The 18,390-nt window shown below is 45.9% G+C and overlaps 1 protein-coding gene across 1 annotated transcript in view; it reads left to right on the forward strand.

Annotated features, from left to right (window-relative positions):
• SYTL3 (synaptotagmin like 3) overlaps positions 1–18,390 on the forward strand; it is a 115,900-nt gene that overhangs the window by 90,758 nt on the left and 6,752 nt on the right. Inside the window, 4 exon segments of the mRNA XM_017889629.1 lie at positions 5,919–6,081; positions 6,084–6,096; positions 11,993–12,095; positions 17,568–17,738. Of these exon segments, the coding sequence (XP_017745118.1) occupies positions 5,919–6,081; positions 6,084–6,096; positions 11,993–12,095; positions 17,568–17,738 (450 nt within the window).

Here is an 18,390-nt window from a genome sequence, read left to right on the forward strand (position 1 = left end):
GTATGGGGTTTCCTTTTTGGGTGAGGAAAATTTGCTAAACTTAGATGGTGGCGATGATTGCGCAACTCTGTGACTAAGCCAAAATAATTGAATTGGACACTTTTTAATGTTTTTTTCTGAGATGGGGTCTCATTCTGTTGCCTAGGCTGGAATGCAGTGGCACAGCCCTAGCTCACTCCTTCCCAGAACTCTCAGGCTTAGCAGGAGCACCCACTCACTATGTTGTGCAGACTGGTCATGAACTCCTGGCCTCAAGCAATCCTCCCACTTTGGCCTCCCAAGGCACAGGGGTTTCAGGCATGAACCATGGTATTTGGCCCTGTATGTCTCTTATACTCTTTATTTTTCATTCATTTTATTCCCCTATGCTTCACTCCAAATATTTTCCATTGACCCATCTTCCAGTTTGCCAATCCTCCCTTCAGCTAAGTCTGATCTTATGTTACTTTAATTTGTGGAGTACTTCACTCAGTTGCCTTACTTTTTAGGCAACTTACTTTTTTTTGAGATGAAATCTCACTCTGTCACCCAGGCCGGAGGGCAGTGGTGTGATCTTGGCTCACTGCAACTTCTGCCTCCCAGGTTCAAGCAATTCTCCTGCCTCATCCTCCTGAGTAGCTGGGATTATAGGTGTGCACCATCACACCTGGCTAATTTTTGTATTTTTAGTAGATTCAATTTTCACCATGTTGCCCAGGCTGGTCTCAAACTCCTGACCTCAGATGATTTGCCTGCCTCAACCTCCCAAAGTGCTGGGGTTACAGGCGTGAGCCACCATGCCCAGCCAAGGCCTTAATTTCTATTTGATTTATTATTATAAATTCTAGTCCTCTGGAGAAATTTCTGTTTCATTCTTTATTATACATTCTAGTTCTCTGGAGAAATATATTCTTGTCATGTATTTTCTTGACCACATTAGTTACATTTATTTTACAGTTTATATCTTTCACTGTCAGTATCTGGATCACACATGAGACTATTTTTATTGTGCATTTTTTCCTCTTTGTTTTTGGTCACTTACTCTTGGATCTTAGACTTAGGATGACTAACCACCCCAGTTTACTCAGTACTCACCTGGTTTTAGCAGTTCAAGTCTCGAATCCCAGGAAATTCCTTGGTCCTAAGGAAACTGGGACACTTGGTTACTTGTTAGTCCTGGTATGCATGGCAATTTTCTCTTGAATGGTGGACATTGAGTATGAAAAACTGGGATAATTTGAGATTCAAAAATATTAGGTTGCTAGAAAAGTAATTGTGGTTGGACCATGAATTTTATATCATTATAACTAGGCTCAAACACATCTTTTTATTAATAAAAGTAGGATCCATTACAATTGACACATTTTTGCCAACAAGAAATAAGTTTGTTTATTCCTGTACCATAAAAATCTGTGCTTCGGGATTCGACGAACTCTTGGAAAGCATTTTCTGCATCCTTCTGGTTGTGTTTTCCCTGCACAAAGTTCTCAAGATGCTTGAAGAAGTGGTAATCTGTTGGTGAGAGGTCAGGTGAATATGGTGGGTGAGACAAAACTTTGTAGCCTGATTTGTTCAACTTTTGTTTTTGTTTTTTGTTTTGAGATGGAGTCTCGCTCTGTTGCCCAGGCTGGAGTGCAGTGGCACTATCTCAGTTCATGCAACTTCTGCCTCCTGGGTTCAAGTGATTCTCCTACCTCAGCCTCCCAAGTAGCTGGGATTACAGGTGTGCACCACCACGCTCAGCTAATTTTTGTATTTTTAGTAGAGACAGCGTTTCACCATGTTGGCCAGCTGGTCTTGAACTCCTGATCTCAGGTGATCCGCCTGCCTTGGCCTCCCAAAGTGCTGGGACTACAGGTGTGAGCCACCACGCCTGGACTTGTTCGACTTTTGAAGTGTTGGTTGTGTGACGTGCAGTAGGGCATTGTCGTGGAGAAGAATTGGGCCCCTTTTGTTGGTCAGTGCTGGCTGCAGGCATTGCAATTTTTGGTGCATCTCATCAATTTGTTGAATATACTTCTCAGATGTAATGGTTTCCCTGGGATTCAGAAAACTGTAGTGGATCAGACTGACAGCAGACCACCAAACAGCGATCATGACCTTTCTTTGATGCAAGTTTGGCTTTGGGAAGTGCTTCAGAGTTTCTTCTCAGTCCAGCCACTAACCTGGTCATTGCTGGTTGTCATATAAAATCCACTTTTTGTCAGACATCATAGTCTGATTGAGAAATGGTTCACCGTTGCATAGAATAAGAGAAGACAACACTTCAAAATGACGATTTTTTTGATCTTCACTCAGCTCATGAGGCACCCGCTTATCGAGCTTTTTCACCTTTCCAATTTGCTTCCAATGCCGAACGATCGTAGAATGGTCAGCGTTGAGTTATTCAGCAACTTCTCGCTTAGTTAGTTGTAGGATCAGCTTCTATGATTGCTCTCAATTGGTTGTTGTCATCTTCCGATGGCTGCCACTACACTCCTCATCTTCAAGGTTCTTGTCTCCTTTGGAAAATTTCTTGAACCCCCACTGCACTGTATGTTGCTGAGCCAAATGCATTGTGGATATCACGGATTGTCTCCACTGCTTTACGACCCATTTTGAACTCGAATAAGAAAATTGCTCAAATCTGCTTTTTGTCTAACATCATTTCCATAGTCTAAAATAAACATAAACAGCAAATAACCCATTATTAGCAAATAAATAAATAAAGTGAGAAATGCCCATTAAAATGATGTATGACATAACCACATTTATTTAAGAATATATTCCAATATCAAACGGCAAATTCCAACAATGTAAAAACCGCAATTATTTTTGCACTTGTATTATGCTTCATAGAGAATTTACTTTTGCTCTTAACACACAGAGTGGAGGCAAAGAATCTTTATCTAGTCTGGGGCTGAGCTAATTCAAAACTGGGTTTCCGTTGATGAAGACAGGTCCATTTCCAGGTGACTCTTCCTCCTAGTAAGAAAGTCTTTGGAGGATCCCAGCTGAAGGTCTAGATATTTACTAAGCCCCTTCCCTGTGATAAGCCTGAAGGTCAGTTTTTTCCTCTCTAGTAAGATGAAACTGCTGGAAGCTCTCCTTTTTTTTGAGATGGAGCCTCGCTATGTCACTCAAGCTGAAGTGCAGTAGTATGATCTCGGCTCACTGCAACCTCCGCCTCCTGGATGCAAGCGATTCTCTTGCCTCAGCCTCCTGAGTAGCTGGAACTACAGGCACGTGCTACCACGCCTGGCTAATTTTTTTTTATTTTTAGTAGAGATGGGGTTTCACGGCATGAGCCAGGATGGTCTCGATCTGCTGACCTCCTGACCTCGCGATCTGCCCGCCTCAGCCTCCCAAAGTGCTAGGATTACAGGCGTGAGCCACTGCGTCCAGCCAGTTGGAAGCATTCTTAAGCTTCTCAGCCCCTCAGCCACAGCTTCCAGTTCAGCAAACACCTTGAGGAAAAGGCAGCGTCTGGGGTACTCGTGGATTTGCCCTGTGTCTGGGACCTTGGCTCCTCAGGTTCCCCATGACTTTGTAGCCTTGAATGCTGATTTTGTCCCCCAGTCCCGTTAGACTGCTGAAAACTCTGCTCAGCTTCTGAGTCTCTTTGCCATTTTATTTAGATTGACATCTTGGCCGTCCAGCCCTTGGACGTGCAGCTGCAGTAATTCAATGTGTTCCTGATACAAGGAGAGTCAAGCAGGTCAGTAGAATAGAATCAAAAGTCCTGTGTTGCTTACACAGGGACCTATGCCTTAAAGTGAAAGGCAGCTCCGGATGTCAGGCTTACCTCCATGTGCTTCTCAACATCTTGGCTCCTTGCGTCCTGGTGGTCTTGGCAGCTCCACAATGTCTTGAAATAGTTTGGTTGTCTAATTCAGCTAATTGTTCTCAGCAGAAAAGTGTGTGTAACACCATTTAGTCTGACATAGCCTGAAGCTGAGTCCCATGACGAATGCTGTATTATTCATTAGCCTCTCCATTCATCCACCTGGTTCTTCTCTCAGGCCGCTCATACCTTTTGCCAAGCTCCTCTATCCATTCTCTTCTATCTCACACCCACTCACTCAATGCTGGCACACCAGTCCATGCCTTTTTTTTTTTTTTTTTTTGGGTAGAGAGGGGGTTTTACCGTGTTGGCCAGGCTGGTCTCAAACTCCCGACCTCAAGTGATCCACCTGCCTCTGCCTCCCAAAGTGCTGGGATTACAGGTGTGAGCCACTGTGCCCGGTGTATGCCTTTTTGAGTGTGTAAAAATTTTACATTGTTTTCCTTTTTAACAGTGGGATGGTGTTGGCAGGTGAGATTCTTCAGAGCCAGTGACTGGATGTGGTGAAGCTTGTTTTGTTCTTGGCATTCATCAGTTGAGGTTCCAGCCTGTCTGATGACTTGTTGGTATTGTTTTTTGTTTGTTTGTTTTGAGACGGGGCCTCATTCTGTTGCCCAGGCTGGAGTGCAGTGGTGCAACTTCAGCTCACTGCAACCTCCGCCTCCTGAGTTAAAGCAATTCTTATGCCTCAATGTCCCAAGTAGCTGGGATTACAGGTACATGCCACCTGCCTGGCTAATTTTTGTATTTTAGTGGAGACAGGGTTTCACCATGTTTGGCCAGGCTAGTCTCAAACTCCTGACCTCCAGTGATCTGCCCACTTTGTCCTCTCAAAGTGCTGGGATTACGATGGTGAGCCACCACACCCGGTCTCAATTGTTGGTTTTGTTTTAATTTTATCTTTCCCTCGTGGTTCTGACTTTCTGCCCCCAGGCTTGTTTCTTTTTTTTTTTTTTTTTTTTTTTTGAGACGGAGTCTCGCTCTGTCACCCAGGTTGGAGTGCAGTGGCGCAATCTCTGCTGCAAGCTCTGCCTCCCGGGTTCATGCCATTCTCCTGTCTCAGCCTCCCAAGTAGCTGGGACTGCAGGCGCCTGCCACCACACCTGGCTAAATTTTTTTTTTGTATTTTTAGTAGAGACGGGGTTTCACCATATTAGTCAGGATGATCTTGATCTCCTTACCTCATGATCCACCTACCTCCGCCTCCCAAAGTGCTGGGATTACAGGCGTGAGCCACCGCGCCCGGCACTTCCAGGCTTGTTTCTTAGTTCCTTTTCAGGATGTTTTATAGCGTGGAGGAGCTAGTTGGGAATTCGAAGTATAAATCAGTTAGGCTTCTCTTCCTATAAAGACAGCACAGAGATTGGTAATGCAAATGTTGGCAAGTATTTTAGCACGTTTAATAATGATGAGGTGGCTTATTGTATCTTTTAGGCCCAGGAATTTTGTGCTAATTAAAGCATTCATTAGCCTCTCCTTATCTACATTGTATAAGCTTGGAGTACCCTAGATTGTGATGATAGTTTTATTTTTCATTTTAGGTAACCAGAAAAATTTAAATACAATTTACTGTCACCTTGGGTAGACACTTTACTTGCTTTCTTCTATTTATTCCTCACCGTAGCCCTATGAGATCAGTATGGTTTTTTCCAGTTAAACTTTGCCACAGCTAATGAGTGGCAGCACAGGCATTTGAGTCCAGGTCTATCTGATTCCCAGTCGCAGCCACTTAGCCCCAGACTGTGCTGCTTTCCGCATAGCTGTCCTGCCACGGATTTTATCTTGGCCTCCTGAGAGTGATCTTGCAGAATTGCATAGGAGCTAGTCCATTTCTCCCCAAGCAATTTGTATTAAAGAATGAGATTGTGTAACCTTTATTGCTAGGCAAAAACTATATCCAGGCAAGAGAGGGCCTTCTGAGGATTCTCTGTCTTCTTGGGATAGAACATGTGGCAACTTACTTTGCCTAAGTACAAGCTGGTGCATTATTAACTTAATGTGAGTCAGGATACATGCTCTGTATGAGGTTTTATTTATGTGCTGTCTTGAAACCAGAACATCAGAAAAATGAATTAACTGTGAAGTAACTTATTATATCTGTTATTCTTGATTTCAGGGAAGTTTAATTAGCATTGATAGCACCTGTACAGAGATGGGCAATTTTGACAATGCTAATGTCACTGGAGAAATAGAATTTGCCATTCGTTATTGCTTCAAAACCCATTCTTTAGAAATATGCATCAAGGCCTGTAAGAACCTTGCCTATGGAGAAGAAAAGAAGAAAAGTGCAATCCGTAAGTTTTTTTTTTTTTAAGTTTAACATAAGACATACTGATTCTAAAATTTATATGAAAAGTAAAAGTCTAAGAATAACCAAGATAATTATTAAAAAAAACAAAAATGAGAAGGCTTACTTCAAGAATTATTATAAAGCTGTAGCAATGCAAACAATGTATTATTGATACAAGGATAGAACAAGTCAGGAGAATAGAATCAAAAGTCCAGATACAGACCTTAGTGTATATGAAAACTTACATGATCAAGGAGTGTCTTTGTCCATTTTGGCTGCTATGACAGAATACCATAGACCAAGTGGCTTATAAACAAGACAGATATATATCTCACAGTTCTGGAGGCTGGGAAGTCTAAGATCAAGGTGCTGGTAGATTTGGTATCTAGTGAGGGCCCCCTTTCTGGTTCTTAGATGGCTGTTTTCTTGTGTCCCCACATGGTAGAAGGGACAAGGCAGCTCTCTGGGGCCTCTTTTATGAGGGCACTAATCTCATTCATGAGGGCTGCACCCTCATGACCTAATCACCTCCCAGACACTCTACCTCCTAATACCATCACACTGTAGGTTAGGCTTCAACTATGAATTGGTGAGCGGGGTGGTCATAAACATTCAGTTGAGGAGCTATTACAGATGGGTGGGGAAAAGTGGACCTCAATAAGTGATGTTTGAAAAGTTGGCTTTCCACACAGGAAATACAAAATTTAAATCTTGACTCACACAATCCATAAAGAGATTTAAAATGTTATTCTCACTAATAGATATGAAAAGGTGTAGCACCATTATTATTATTATTATTATTACTTTTTTTTTTGAGACAAAGTCTTGCTCTGTCGCCCAGGCTGGAGTGCAGTGGCGTGATCTCGGCTCACTGCAACCTCCACCTCCCAGGTTCAAGTGATTCTCCTGCCTCAGCCGCCTGAGCAGCTGGGACTACAGGCACGCACGACCATGCCCAGCTAAGTTTTGTATTTTTAGTAGAGATGGGATTTCACCATATTGGCCAGGCTGGTCTCAAACTCCTGACCTCATGATCCACCCACCTTGACCTCCCAAAGTGCTGGGATTACAAGTGTGAGCCACCGCACCTGGCCAGCACCATTATTTTAATGTGCATTTCGCTTATTACTGACAAAGATGAGCAACATGTTTTTTTTTTTTTTTTTTAAAATAGAGACAGGGTCTCACTATGTTGCTCAACCTGATCTTGAACTCTTGGGCTCAAGCAGTTTTCCCGCCTCAGCCTCCCCAAATGCTGAGATTACAGGTGCGAGCCCAGCCTTTTGAGCCACTTCTTATATATACATTTGCCAGTTAGGTTTATTTCATTTTATTTTATTTGAGACGGAGTCTTGCTCTGTTGCCCAGGCTAGAGTGCAGTGGCATGATCTTGGCTCACTGCAACCTCCACCTCCTGGGTTCAAGCAATTCTCCTGCCTCAGTCTCCTGAGTAGCTGGGACTACAGGGGTGGAGTGCAGTGGCGCGATCACGGCTCACTGCAGGCTCAAGTGATCTCCCTGCCTCAGCCTCCTGAGTAGCTGGAAGGCACATGCCTGTAGTCCCAGCTATGTAGGAGGCTAAATTGGTAACTTTTTTTTTTTCCAGCTAGATTTTTAAACTTATAGAGACAGGGTTTTGTTCTGTTGCCAACGCTGGTCTCAAACTCCTGGGCTCAAGCCATCCTTACACCTCAGCCTCCCAAAGCTCTGGGATTACAACCATGAGCCACTACACCTGGCCTCCCATTTTTCTGTTGGATTGTTTATTGTTTTATTTATTTACCAGAGGTTTTTTGTTAAACCTAATTTAAATAGGTTTAAAAATTATTTGTTAGTTATATGTATTGCATATATTTTATCCCAGCTGTAACTTATTTTCTAACTTGTTTATTATGACTTTTCTTGTGGAAAGTTTAATGTTAAATTTATCAAGCTTTTCCTTTAAACTGTCTGCTTTTTGTGTCTGTAGAAGAATTCCTATGGCACCCAAGAGTTTAAATACGTTCTCTGTTTTCTTCTAATCATTTTTTTTTCACAGTTAAATTTGTTCACATTACAACTGGAATTGATTTTCTAAATATAGTTTAAGGCAGGGGCCTCATTTTTGCCTTTCTTTTTTCTTACATGGGGAACTTTGGGCATATTGTTTTAATTACCACCTAAAGAGTGATGATGGGAAAAGAAATCAATTGTTGATTTAATCAAACCCTCCGCTGCTCTGAAATTTTTAGTAGCTCTTTAGTACCAGACAAATTAAGTACACATTTCTATAGCACTTATGGTTCCTTCATAACAGAATCTCTCCTTTTGTTCTAGTGTTAGCTGTTATTATTACTCTTCCTGTACCGTCTACCTCAGGAAAACTGGAATAGTCTTTCTCCCAAAAGTATTTTGTGACTTTTAAATTTCAAAATTTGAGGGATGCAGTTAAAGCAGTGCTTATATTTAAAAGAAAAAAGGTTTAAAATGAATTATTTAAACCTCCACCTTAAAATGCTAGAAAAAGGCTGGGTGCTGTGGCTCACAACTATAATCCCAGCACTCTGGGAGGCCAAGGCGGGTGGATCACCTGAGGTCAGGAGTTTGAGACAAGCCTGGACAACATAGTGAAACCCTGTCTCTACTAAAAATACAAAAATTAGCTGGGTGTGGTGGTGCACGCCTGTAATCCCAGCTACTAGGGAGGCTGAGGCAGGAGAATCCCTTGAACCAGGGAGGTAGACGTTGCAGTGAGCTGAGATTGCGTCATTGCACTCCAACCTAGGCAACAAGAGCAAAACTCTGCCTCAAAAAAAAAGAAAAAGAAAAAAAGAAAGAGAGAATACTCAAATACCAGTATAGGAATGAAAGAAGAGACAACATGACAGCACTTGCAGACATTAAAGTATAATAAGGGGGCCAGGCATGGGGCCTCATGACTGCAATCCCAGCACTTTGGGAAGCCGAGGCAGGTGGATCACCTGAGGGTCAGGAGTTCAAGACCAGCCTGACCAACATGGTGAAACCCCGTCTCTACTAAAAATACAGAAAAAATTATCCAGGCATGGTGGCGTGTGCCTGTAATCCCAGCCACACAGGAGGCTGAGGCAGGAAAATTCTTTGAACCCAGGAGGCAGAGGTTGCAGTGAGCCAAGATCATGTCACTGCACTCCAGCCTGGGTGACAGAGTGAGACTCCCTCTCATTTAAAATAATAATAATAAATAAAAATTAGCCAGGCGTGGTGGCACATGCCTGTGTCCCAGCTACTCGGGAGGCTGAGGTGGGAGAATCACCTCAGCCCGGGAGGTGGAGGTTGCAGTGAGCTGAGATTGTGCCACTGCACTCCAGCCTGGGCAACCAAGTGAGACTCTGTCTGGAAAAAAAAAAAAAAAGAAAAGAAAAAAAGTGTAATAAGGGAATATTATGTAAAACTTTGTGCTAATAAATTTAACAACTTAGATGAAATGAAAATCTTCTTCTTTTTTTTTTTTTTTTTTTTTTTAGAAACGAGGTCACACTATGTTGCCCAGGCTGGTCTCAAACTCCTGAGCTCAACTGGTCCTACTGCCTCAGCCTCCCAAGTAGCTGGGATCACAGGTGCACACCACCATGCCCAGCCAATTTTTAAAAATTTTTAATAGCGATGAGGTCCCACTATGTTGCCCAGGCTGGTCTCAAATTCCTGGGCTCATGAAATCCTCACACCTCGGCCTTCCAAAATGCTGGGATTACAGGCGTGAGCCACCACACCTGGCTGAAATCGACACATTCTCAAGAGACACAAATTGCCAAAACTGACATGAAATGAAATAGAAAACCTGCATAACCCTGTATCTGTTAAAGAGATTGAATTGGTAATTTGGCATTATCTAGAAGAGTTGAAGGGGCATATACCCTATCACTTCTGGTTATATGCCAAGAGAAATACTTGCACATGTGCACCATGAGCAGAGCAAAAAACTAGGACATAAGACAAATATTCATCAACAGGACAAATGACTTGTGTATTCATTCAATGGAGTGATATGTAGGATTAGAGATGAATGAGCGGTGGTTATAGCAACATAGATAAATCCCAAACATAATATTGAGTGAATAAAAGCAAGTTACAGAAGAATGTGTACAGAATGATCCCATTTATATGAAAGTTCAAAAACAGGGAAAACTAAGCAGTACGTTATTTAAGGAGACACATCAAAATGGCGAAACCATAAAGAAAACCAATGGGGTGATAAATATAAAATCCAATATGGTTATTACCTGGTTACGGGCAGGATTATGATACGGAAGTCATTGGTTATGTTCTGTTTCCTAAGCTGGGGGGTGGGTACATGGGTATGCACTTTATTATAATGCTTCCAACCCTATAGGTTTATTTTATATATTCTGTTTTACATATATGAGATTGCATGAATGTGTACTGCTCAATAACTTAGGAGTAAATGAACTGTGGAGAATTCAAGACGGAGTTTTGAGGGATTTTTTGTTTTGTTTTGTTTTGTTTGATACAGAGTCTTGCTTTGCGCCTAGGCTGCAATGCAGTGACATCATCATGGCTCACTTCAGCCTTGACCTCCTGGGCTCAGGTGATCCTCCAACTTCAGGCGTCGAGTAGCTGGGGCTACACATGCACACCACCACACCCAGTTGACTTTAAAATTTTTCGTGGCAATGAGTTCTCCATGTGTATTGCCCAGGCTGGTCTCAAATTTCTGGCTTATGGAATCCTCCCTGAGCTACCATGCCTGGCCAGTTTTTGGGGTGTTTTTTGTTGTTGTTGTTGTTGTTGTTGCGTTTTTGAGATGGAATCTCCCTTTATCGCCCAGGCTGGAGGGCAGTGGTGAGATCCTGGCTCACTGCAACCTCCATCTCCCAGGTGCAAGCGATTCTCCTGCCTCAGTCTCCTGAGTAGCTGGGATTACAAGTGCATGCCAGCACGCCTGGCTAATTTCTGTATTTTTAGTACAGACAGGGTTTCACCATGTTGGCCAGGCTGGTCTCAAACTCCTGACCACAGGTGATCCGCCCGCCTTAGCCTTCCAAAGCACAGGGATTATAGGTGTGAGCTTCCGCACCCGGCCTCCTGGCCAATTTCAAGTATTTTTACAAAAAGTTTAACCGAGGGGGAAAAAGAGGCCCATGACTGGGGCTAAAGAAGGGCACAGATAGAGGGAGGCTCACTGTGATTTTTTACTTTGGAAAGTGGAGCCTGTTCCTAGCCTGTGGAGAGGGGGCTTGGACTGCTGCTGGTGGGGGGAGGGGGAGGCGGTCATTGCCATCACTGGGGCTGCCAGAGGAGCCATGAAGGGCAGCGTAGGGGCCTGTTTGGAGGGGTCAGCCTAGAACAGGACAGGAATGTCTTCCTCTCCGCCTGGATTTCAGGAGCTGGGTGAGTGCAGATGGAGCCACCTGTCATGCTGCGTGCGACCTCTAGACTCAGCAGAATCCCACTTCTCAGTGGTTGGGAGGAGCAGAGTCTTTGAGGCCCCTGCAAGGAAACAGCACAGTGCGAGGCTTATGTTTTTTCTACTTCCACTTTTTTTTCTTTTGCAGGTGGTGGGTGGTAGAAGGGACGGGAATCCAGCTCATGGCCTTGACGTCCAGGCAGACAAGAGAATCTCTGTTTCCATGGTCTTCGCCAAATGGAGTAGGGCCTGAGGAAGGCAGGATGAGCTTCACACCCCCAGGAATATTCCAGAGGGTTATGTAATCAGCATTTGACCATAGACTGCGTGAATCAGAAGCTGCCCACCCAGCACTAACATTGCTCACTATTAGGTTATTAAGTCCTTTCTATCAAAAATTCCAGCAGGAAACCTGGTAAAGAAAATGCTGATGCATGGGTTCTGCTGCCCCCAAACTCTTTATCCACCCTTTTCCCTGAGTTCTCACTCTGTCCCCACTGTGCTTGGCCCCTAGGTATGTGAAGACCTACCTTCTGCCTGATAGATCCTCCCAGGGGAAGCGCAAGACTGGAGTCCAAAGGAACACGGTGGACCCGACCTTTCAGGAGACCTTGAAGGTACTTGCTAGACAGATGTTCCTGTGCGGAGTCCTCCCCAGCCCCAGTGGGGTGCCCGGGGCAGAGTCCAGTGGATGGTGCTTTCAAACTCTTGACTCAGTTAGATATAATGCAGACACTTATATGTTTCTTTGTGGCTCTGTCAATCAGTGTTAAGTTGGTAGAAAATAAATGTCAGCCTTTGTACAGGAAAAGTGCAGAGTCTGCCAGACTCAGGAATGGCTTTTGATTAATGATTTCCGAGAAGATAGTGAAAAAGAACCTGGCTGCCTCTTTGTCTCGGGCTAACACTGGAGCACAGGATAATTTTAAAAATTAGTTTGTCTTTGTGAATATTTCTATCAAAGAGGTGCTCCCAAACAGAGTGCCCTGAAAATTAAACTCCTGAGTTACTGTCTTCGTAAAAGTGCCCCTTTATTGTATTTCTGACAAACTCAGATTTCTTCTAATTTTATTTTATTTTTTAATGTATCCTTTTATGAAAAATCTTACAAAGGAATTGTTTGGGTTTTCACTTTCTATGATACTAGGAAATGTGATTGATGGTTGAGGGCAGAGATGGGGCCACGCGCTCTGGTTTCGGGTAGAAGGCTGCAGCTGAGGTCTGGTATCTAGGAGAGCTGGCTGTGGTGGCCCCCATCTCGGTGTAGGGCAAGGGGGGTAGCCCAGACCTGTGGAGGCTACCCCGCCCGGGCTGGGCAGCCAGAGGTCCCCTCGTCTCATGCCTGTGACAGGAGAGGGCTTTGTTTGCCTTTCTTGGCAAGTAGGGGTGCCTGTGAGCTGCCAGCCAGGGGCCATCTGGGCAGCTGGCACGGAGCCCTGAGTTCATTAAATAATAATAGCCCTTGTTTCCCGGGTCCCTACTGTGACCAAGTGCTTTATATACAGCCTGGTGTAAGTATTAGAATCCTCATTTACCCATGGGGAAACTGAGACCTAGAGACTCCTTAGAAATACAGCTCAAAGCCACAAAGGACTGGCGGTTCTCAAAATTTATGTGCATAAAATCCTGTGGGGATTTACATTTTTTAAAAATTTTTTCTTTTTTTTTTTTGAGACGGAGTTTCACTCTTGGTCGTTTAGGCTGGAATGCAGTGGTGTGATCTCGGTTCACTGCAACCTCCACCTCCTGGATTCAAGAGATTCTCCTGCCTCAGCCTCCTGAGTAGCTGGGATTAAAGGTGCCCGTCACCACAGCTAACAAATTTTTTTGTGTTTTTAGTAGAGATGGGGTTTCACCATGTTGACCAGGCTGGTCTTGAACTCCTGACCTCAGGTGATCTGCCCACCCTGGCCTCCCAAAGTGCTGGGATTACAGGCTTGAGTCACCACGCCTGGCCTAAATTTATTTTCTAAGATGCAGCTGTACTTGGACCCTGGGGATTTTTTTTAAAATGCAGATTCTGGGCTGGTCACGATGGCCCACACCTGTAATCCCAGCACCTTGGGAGGCCAAGGTGGGCGAATCATGAGTCAGGAGTTTGAGACCAGCCTGGCCAAGATGGTGAAACCCTGTCTCTACTAAAAACACAAAAAATTAGCAAGGTGTAGTGGTGGGCACCTATAATCCCAGCTACTCAGGAGGCTGAGGCAGGAGAATCGCTTGAACCCAGGAAGCAGAGGTTGCAGTGAGTCGAGATCGCACCACTGCAGTCCAACCCTGGTGACAGAGTGATGATGCTCTGTCTCAAAAAAATAAATTGATTAATTAAAAAAAAAAAAGCAGATTCTGATTCAGCAGGTGTGGGCAGGGCCTTTCTCCCTGTACTGGGACCAGGCACCACGCAGCAGCAAGTCGCTGGAGAACGTCTTCGGACGGTTCTGCTCATGCACCTGCTAGAAGAATTGTGAAAAACTGTGTGTTCCCTCACACATTTTAATTAGAGATCCAAAGTTACTCATAGGAAGTTTAAGGTATTTTGTGTTAAACAGCTTTATGAAATGAGATAAACATTTCATATTGTCTCTATTTGAGATAAATAGTTATAAGGCCGGGCGTGGTGGCTCACACCTGTAATCCCAGCACTTTGGGAGGCTGAGGCGGGTGGATCATGAGGTCAGGAGATCGAGACCATACTGGCTAACACAGTGAAACCCCATCTCTATTAAAAATACAAAAAAATTAGCTGGGCGTGGTGGCGGGCGCCTGTAGTCCCAGCTACTCGGGAGGCTGAGGCAGGAGAATGGTGTGAACCCGGGAGGCAGAGCTTGCAGTGAGCTGAGATCGCGCCACTGCACTCCAGCCTGGGTGATTGAGTGACACTCTGTCTCAAAAAAAAAAAAAAAAAAATTAGTTATATAATTGGATTTAAAAGGTTACCTACCTTAAAATGTGCACAGAATCTCAAAGATATCACTTAAAATTTTTAGCCATGGGTCTTATCTAGTGTATTGTGAATATTTTATAATCCTGGGAAACTTTCCAGTTACAATTAAAATAATCAGCATCTCTAATCGATCCTAAATGCAGAACATCCTAACACTGGCCAGCCTCATCCTTAATAGAAATATGCATAAGATGCGAAGGATGGGAAGCCAGGGAGGCTGATCCATCATTGAAAGTCTCACAGAAGGCAGTAGTTCCAATCACAGTCACCCCTTTGTGCTGCACCCAGGAGCTTTGTGCGACCTGGGGTGAGCCATCAGAGTACGATTCAGGTGGATAAGGCTGTGAGAACTGTCTCCAGCCAGTTTTGAGAGAAGTGCACATCCAATGCGAGGATCTAGAAATTGATCCTCAAAGTTTTCTGAGCAGAGTACTTCTTGGCAAGCCTTTCTGGACCCAGGGAGACTTATACCCCATTTGAGACCACTGTCTTGGGGGCCTGGAGAAGATGAAGTGATCTCACGGGGTGACATTGGTCATTGCCCAGCCCTGCTCTCGAATGATCCTTACACCTCATTCCCTGCTGAACCTGGAGCAAGCCTTGTGGACCTAACAGGGCAATGGAAAATACATCTGGTTTGAAAAGGCAGATTCTACATGCAGCAGGGAGTAGTCCTATTGACAGAAAGGGGCAAGCAATGGGTAAGGACACAGGAGAAGTGGCCTGAGCGTCGCCCACACACAGCTGGAGATGAGAGAGCTGCCTGGGGCCCGAGCCTGACCCTGCTAAGTGGCGTAGTGTTCCAGTAACCACTTCGTTTCTCAGAGGGCAGCAGATGCAGCCAGCCCGCTGGCCAGCTGCCTGGACTAACTGATAAGGAATGTAACTGGAATGTAGGGAATAGTCACGTCACTCCAGAGTTTATAGACAGATTGAATGTGGGGCAGAGTCAGAAATGGACCCATGGGCTGGGTGTGGGGGCTCACGCTTCTCACGCTTATAATCCCAGAACTTTGGGAGGCTGAGATGGGTGGATGGCTTGAGCCCAGGAGTTTGAGACCAGCCTGGGCAATGTAGAGAGACCCCCATCTCTACAAGAAATTAAGATTAGCCAGGCATGGTGACACCTACCTGTAGTCCAAACTACCTGGGAAGCTGAGGTAGGAGGATTGCTTGAGCCTGGGAGGTGGAGGCTGCAGTGAGCTGAGATTGCACCGCTGCACTCCAGTCTAGGTGACAGAATGAGATCCTGTCCCCCCAGAAAAGATATGGACCCATGGACTTGAGGGAAAACTGGCTCAAAGTTATCCAAAGGCAGGAGAAAAAGTAATGTGACCCAAGAAATTCGCATCTCCGTGGCCACAAGCCATCCCAGCGGGGAAGAAAGGGAGGAATGAAGCGAGGAAACTAACCTGGCCAGCCAAGCCATGTGTGCCTGGCCTGTGGACGTCAGAAGTGTGGACAGAGCCTATGGGCAGTCCAGCTGCCCATAGGAGCAGGGGACGGCCCTGCTGTGCCTCCCCTCTGTTTGCAGAGGCTGAAGGAGAGAGAAGTTACTGCGTCTCAGTTCCTGTTTTATTCCATCTCATCCCTCGATTGGAAAGATGGGTGAAGGTGGGCATGAGGAGATGAACCCCAAAGTTAACAAACTGCACAGCTGCTGCAAGTGGGTGCAAGTGTCCAGCCTCACAGCAACAGCCATTTCACGAGGAGTCACCATTCAAACCCCAAACAAGCACCAGAGTGAGGGCAGCATGGGCCACAGAGGTCGGCAGTGAGACTTGGGCCTGGACATAGTCAGTGCACGTGACTCGGGCCTGCAGTGTTGGCTGCCAGACCAAGGGAGGGTCGCTGAATTTCCAAGCTTCTTTTTTTTCACCTGTGAAATGGTCTGAATAATACTGACCTCGTGGGGTATATGTGAAAGCTAAAAAGATCAATGCATCTAAAAAGCCTGGTATGAAATAAATAAGTGTTCAATAACTTGTAGGTTGTGTTCAATAACTTGTAGGTTTTGTTCATTATTGAAAAAATCCAACTAATAAGCTTAAAGTGAGGCCCTCAGAGGCTGAGGTGGAGTCAGCCATACCTTGGGAGGACTGTGTGTCACGCAGGGGCCTTTGGCCTCCAGTCTCTATGGGGCAGAACCCATGCTTGGCTGGGGAAGGGGTTCTCTCGTCACTCTTGGGTGTGTTGGGAACCTCCTGTGCGGACAGTAGGAACATCGTGTTGGCCTCTGCCAAGCCAGCACAGGCCCTGCATGCCTGGACACAGGCACTGTCCCTCCAGGGCAAATACGTGGTATTGGTGGGGAATGGAGGAGGGGGAGTTCATGGTTGGCTTAAAAAAAAAAAAAATACAGGCCGGGCACGGTGGCTCACACCTGTAATCCCAGCACTTTGGGAGGCCGAGGTGGGTAGATCATTTGAGGTCAGGAGTTCGAGACCAGCCTGGCCAACATGGTGAAACCCTGTCTCTACTAAAAATACAAAAAAATGAGCCAGGCATGGTGGTGAGCGCCTGTAGTCCCAGCTACTCGGGAGACTGAGGCATGAGAATCACTTGAACCCAGGAGGCAGAGGTTGCAGTGAGCTGAGATAGGACCACTGCACTTCAGCCTGGGTGAGGGAGGCCTGAGGGAGACATAGTGAGACCCTGTCTCCAAAAAAAATTTTTTTTTTAGTATTTTTGGGCCTGTTTTCAGTATTTTTGGCTAAGCCTGGCTGGGTGCAGTGTTCAGATGCAAGTTCAAATCCTGTGTGAGCATAGACTTTGGCTTGATTTCTAGTAGGCGTGGGCTGGGCAAGGACTTTCATCCTTGTCTTGTTCTGAGAATTGGGGGTTGGAGGGGCTCAGTGGCTGCCAGGGCTACCCTAGCCTGTCCCCAGGCAGAGCACTGGGCACCTGGGGAGTAGCGGGAGGGGTTCTTGAGCAGAGAGAGGACCCCCCGCCCCAACCTGGCTATAAGCACCTTGAGCCCCCCTAACCACATCAGGTCCCTGGCTGCATCCGCATCTTGGACTCAGCCTGTGGGAGGGAGGCCTGCGCCAGGCCCCGGGAAGTGGGGCCCTGGGAGGTGGGGTCGGAGATTCTAGGAGTGCGGGCCCCAGGAGCCCACCTGACCATCTCTGCTCTGCCTCTGCAGTATCAGGTGGCCCCTGCCCAGCTGGTGACCCGGCAGCTGCAGGTCTCGGTGTGGCATCTGGGCACGCTGGCCCGGAGAGTGTTTCTTGGAGAAGTGATCATTCCTCTGGCTGCGTGGGACTTTGAAGACAGCACAACACAGTCCTTCTGCTGGCATCCGCTCCGGGCCAAGGTGATGTCTGGTTTTGGACTGAGTGCCCTCCATCCCCACTGTGATAAATAAATCACTTTTCAGAGAGATCCCAGAGGAGAAAACATACCTGGAAAGACTTGGACCCAAGACAGTGTGTGCTTGCTGGCCTGGCGCTGTGACTTTCAAATAGTTACTTTCTCCTGGGTGGGGTGGACGGAGGGATTGTTTTAACTGTTTCAGCTCTGTTCAAGTACCCCAACAGCCCCCGCCTCTGCATCACACACAGACCCGACTGGATCAGGTCCTATGGCTTCCCCTGGCAGAGGCCTCACCTTGCTGGTGGCTGACCTGCTGGAAGCCGGCCATGCCCTTCCCTGCGGGCACCACCCACAGCTATGCGGTCCCCCTGGGGGCTACAGTACGTTGTTTCTAACCTTTGAACCCCAGGTACTCTCAGAACAATAATAGGTGACAGATGACTGGACCCAATGCTATGAGGAAGGCAGAGGCCACCCTGGTTGGGTTGTGGAGCTCCAGCTCCTGGTTTGGAATTGTACAGCAGGAGATAGATAGCAAATGGGCAGGTGGGCGGGTCAGAGGAGTTGACTAGACTCGATTTAGGATCCATGTCCCCCAGGCTGTGCAGGTAGGAGGAGAGGTCTGGGAGAGAGGTTAGCATTTCTTGGAAACT

Source organism: Rhinopithecus bieti, unplaced genomic scaffold (assembly GCF_001698545.2).
Source record: "Rhinopithecus bieti isolate Rb0 unplaced genomic scaffold, ASM169854v2 scaffold_18548, whole genome shotgun sequence".
NCBI lineage: Eukaryota > Metazoa > Chordata > Mammalia > Primates > Cercopithecidae > Rhinopithecus > Rhinopithecus bieti.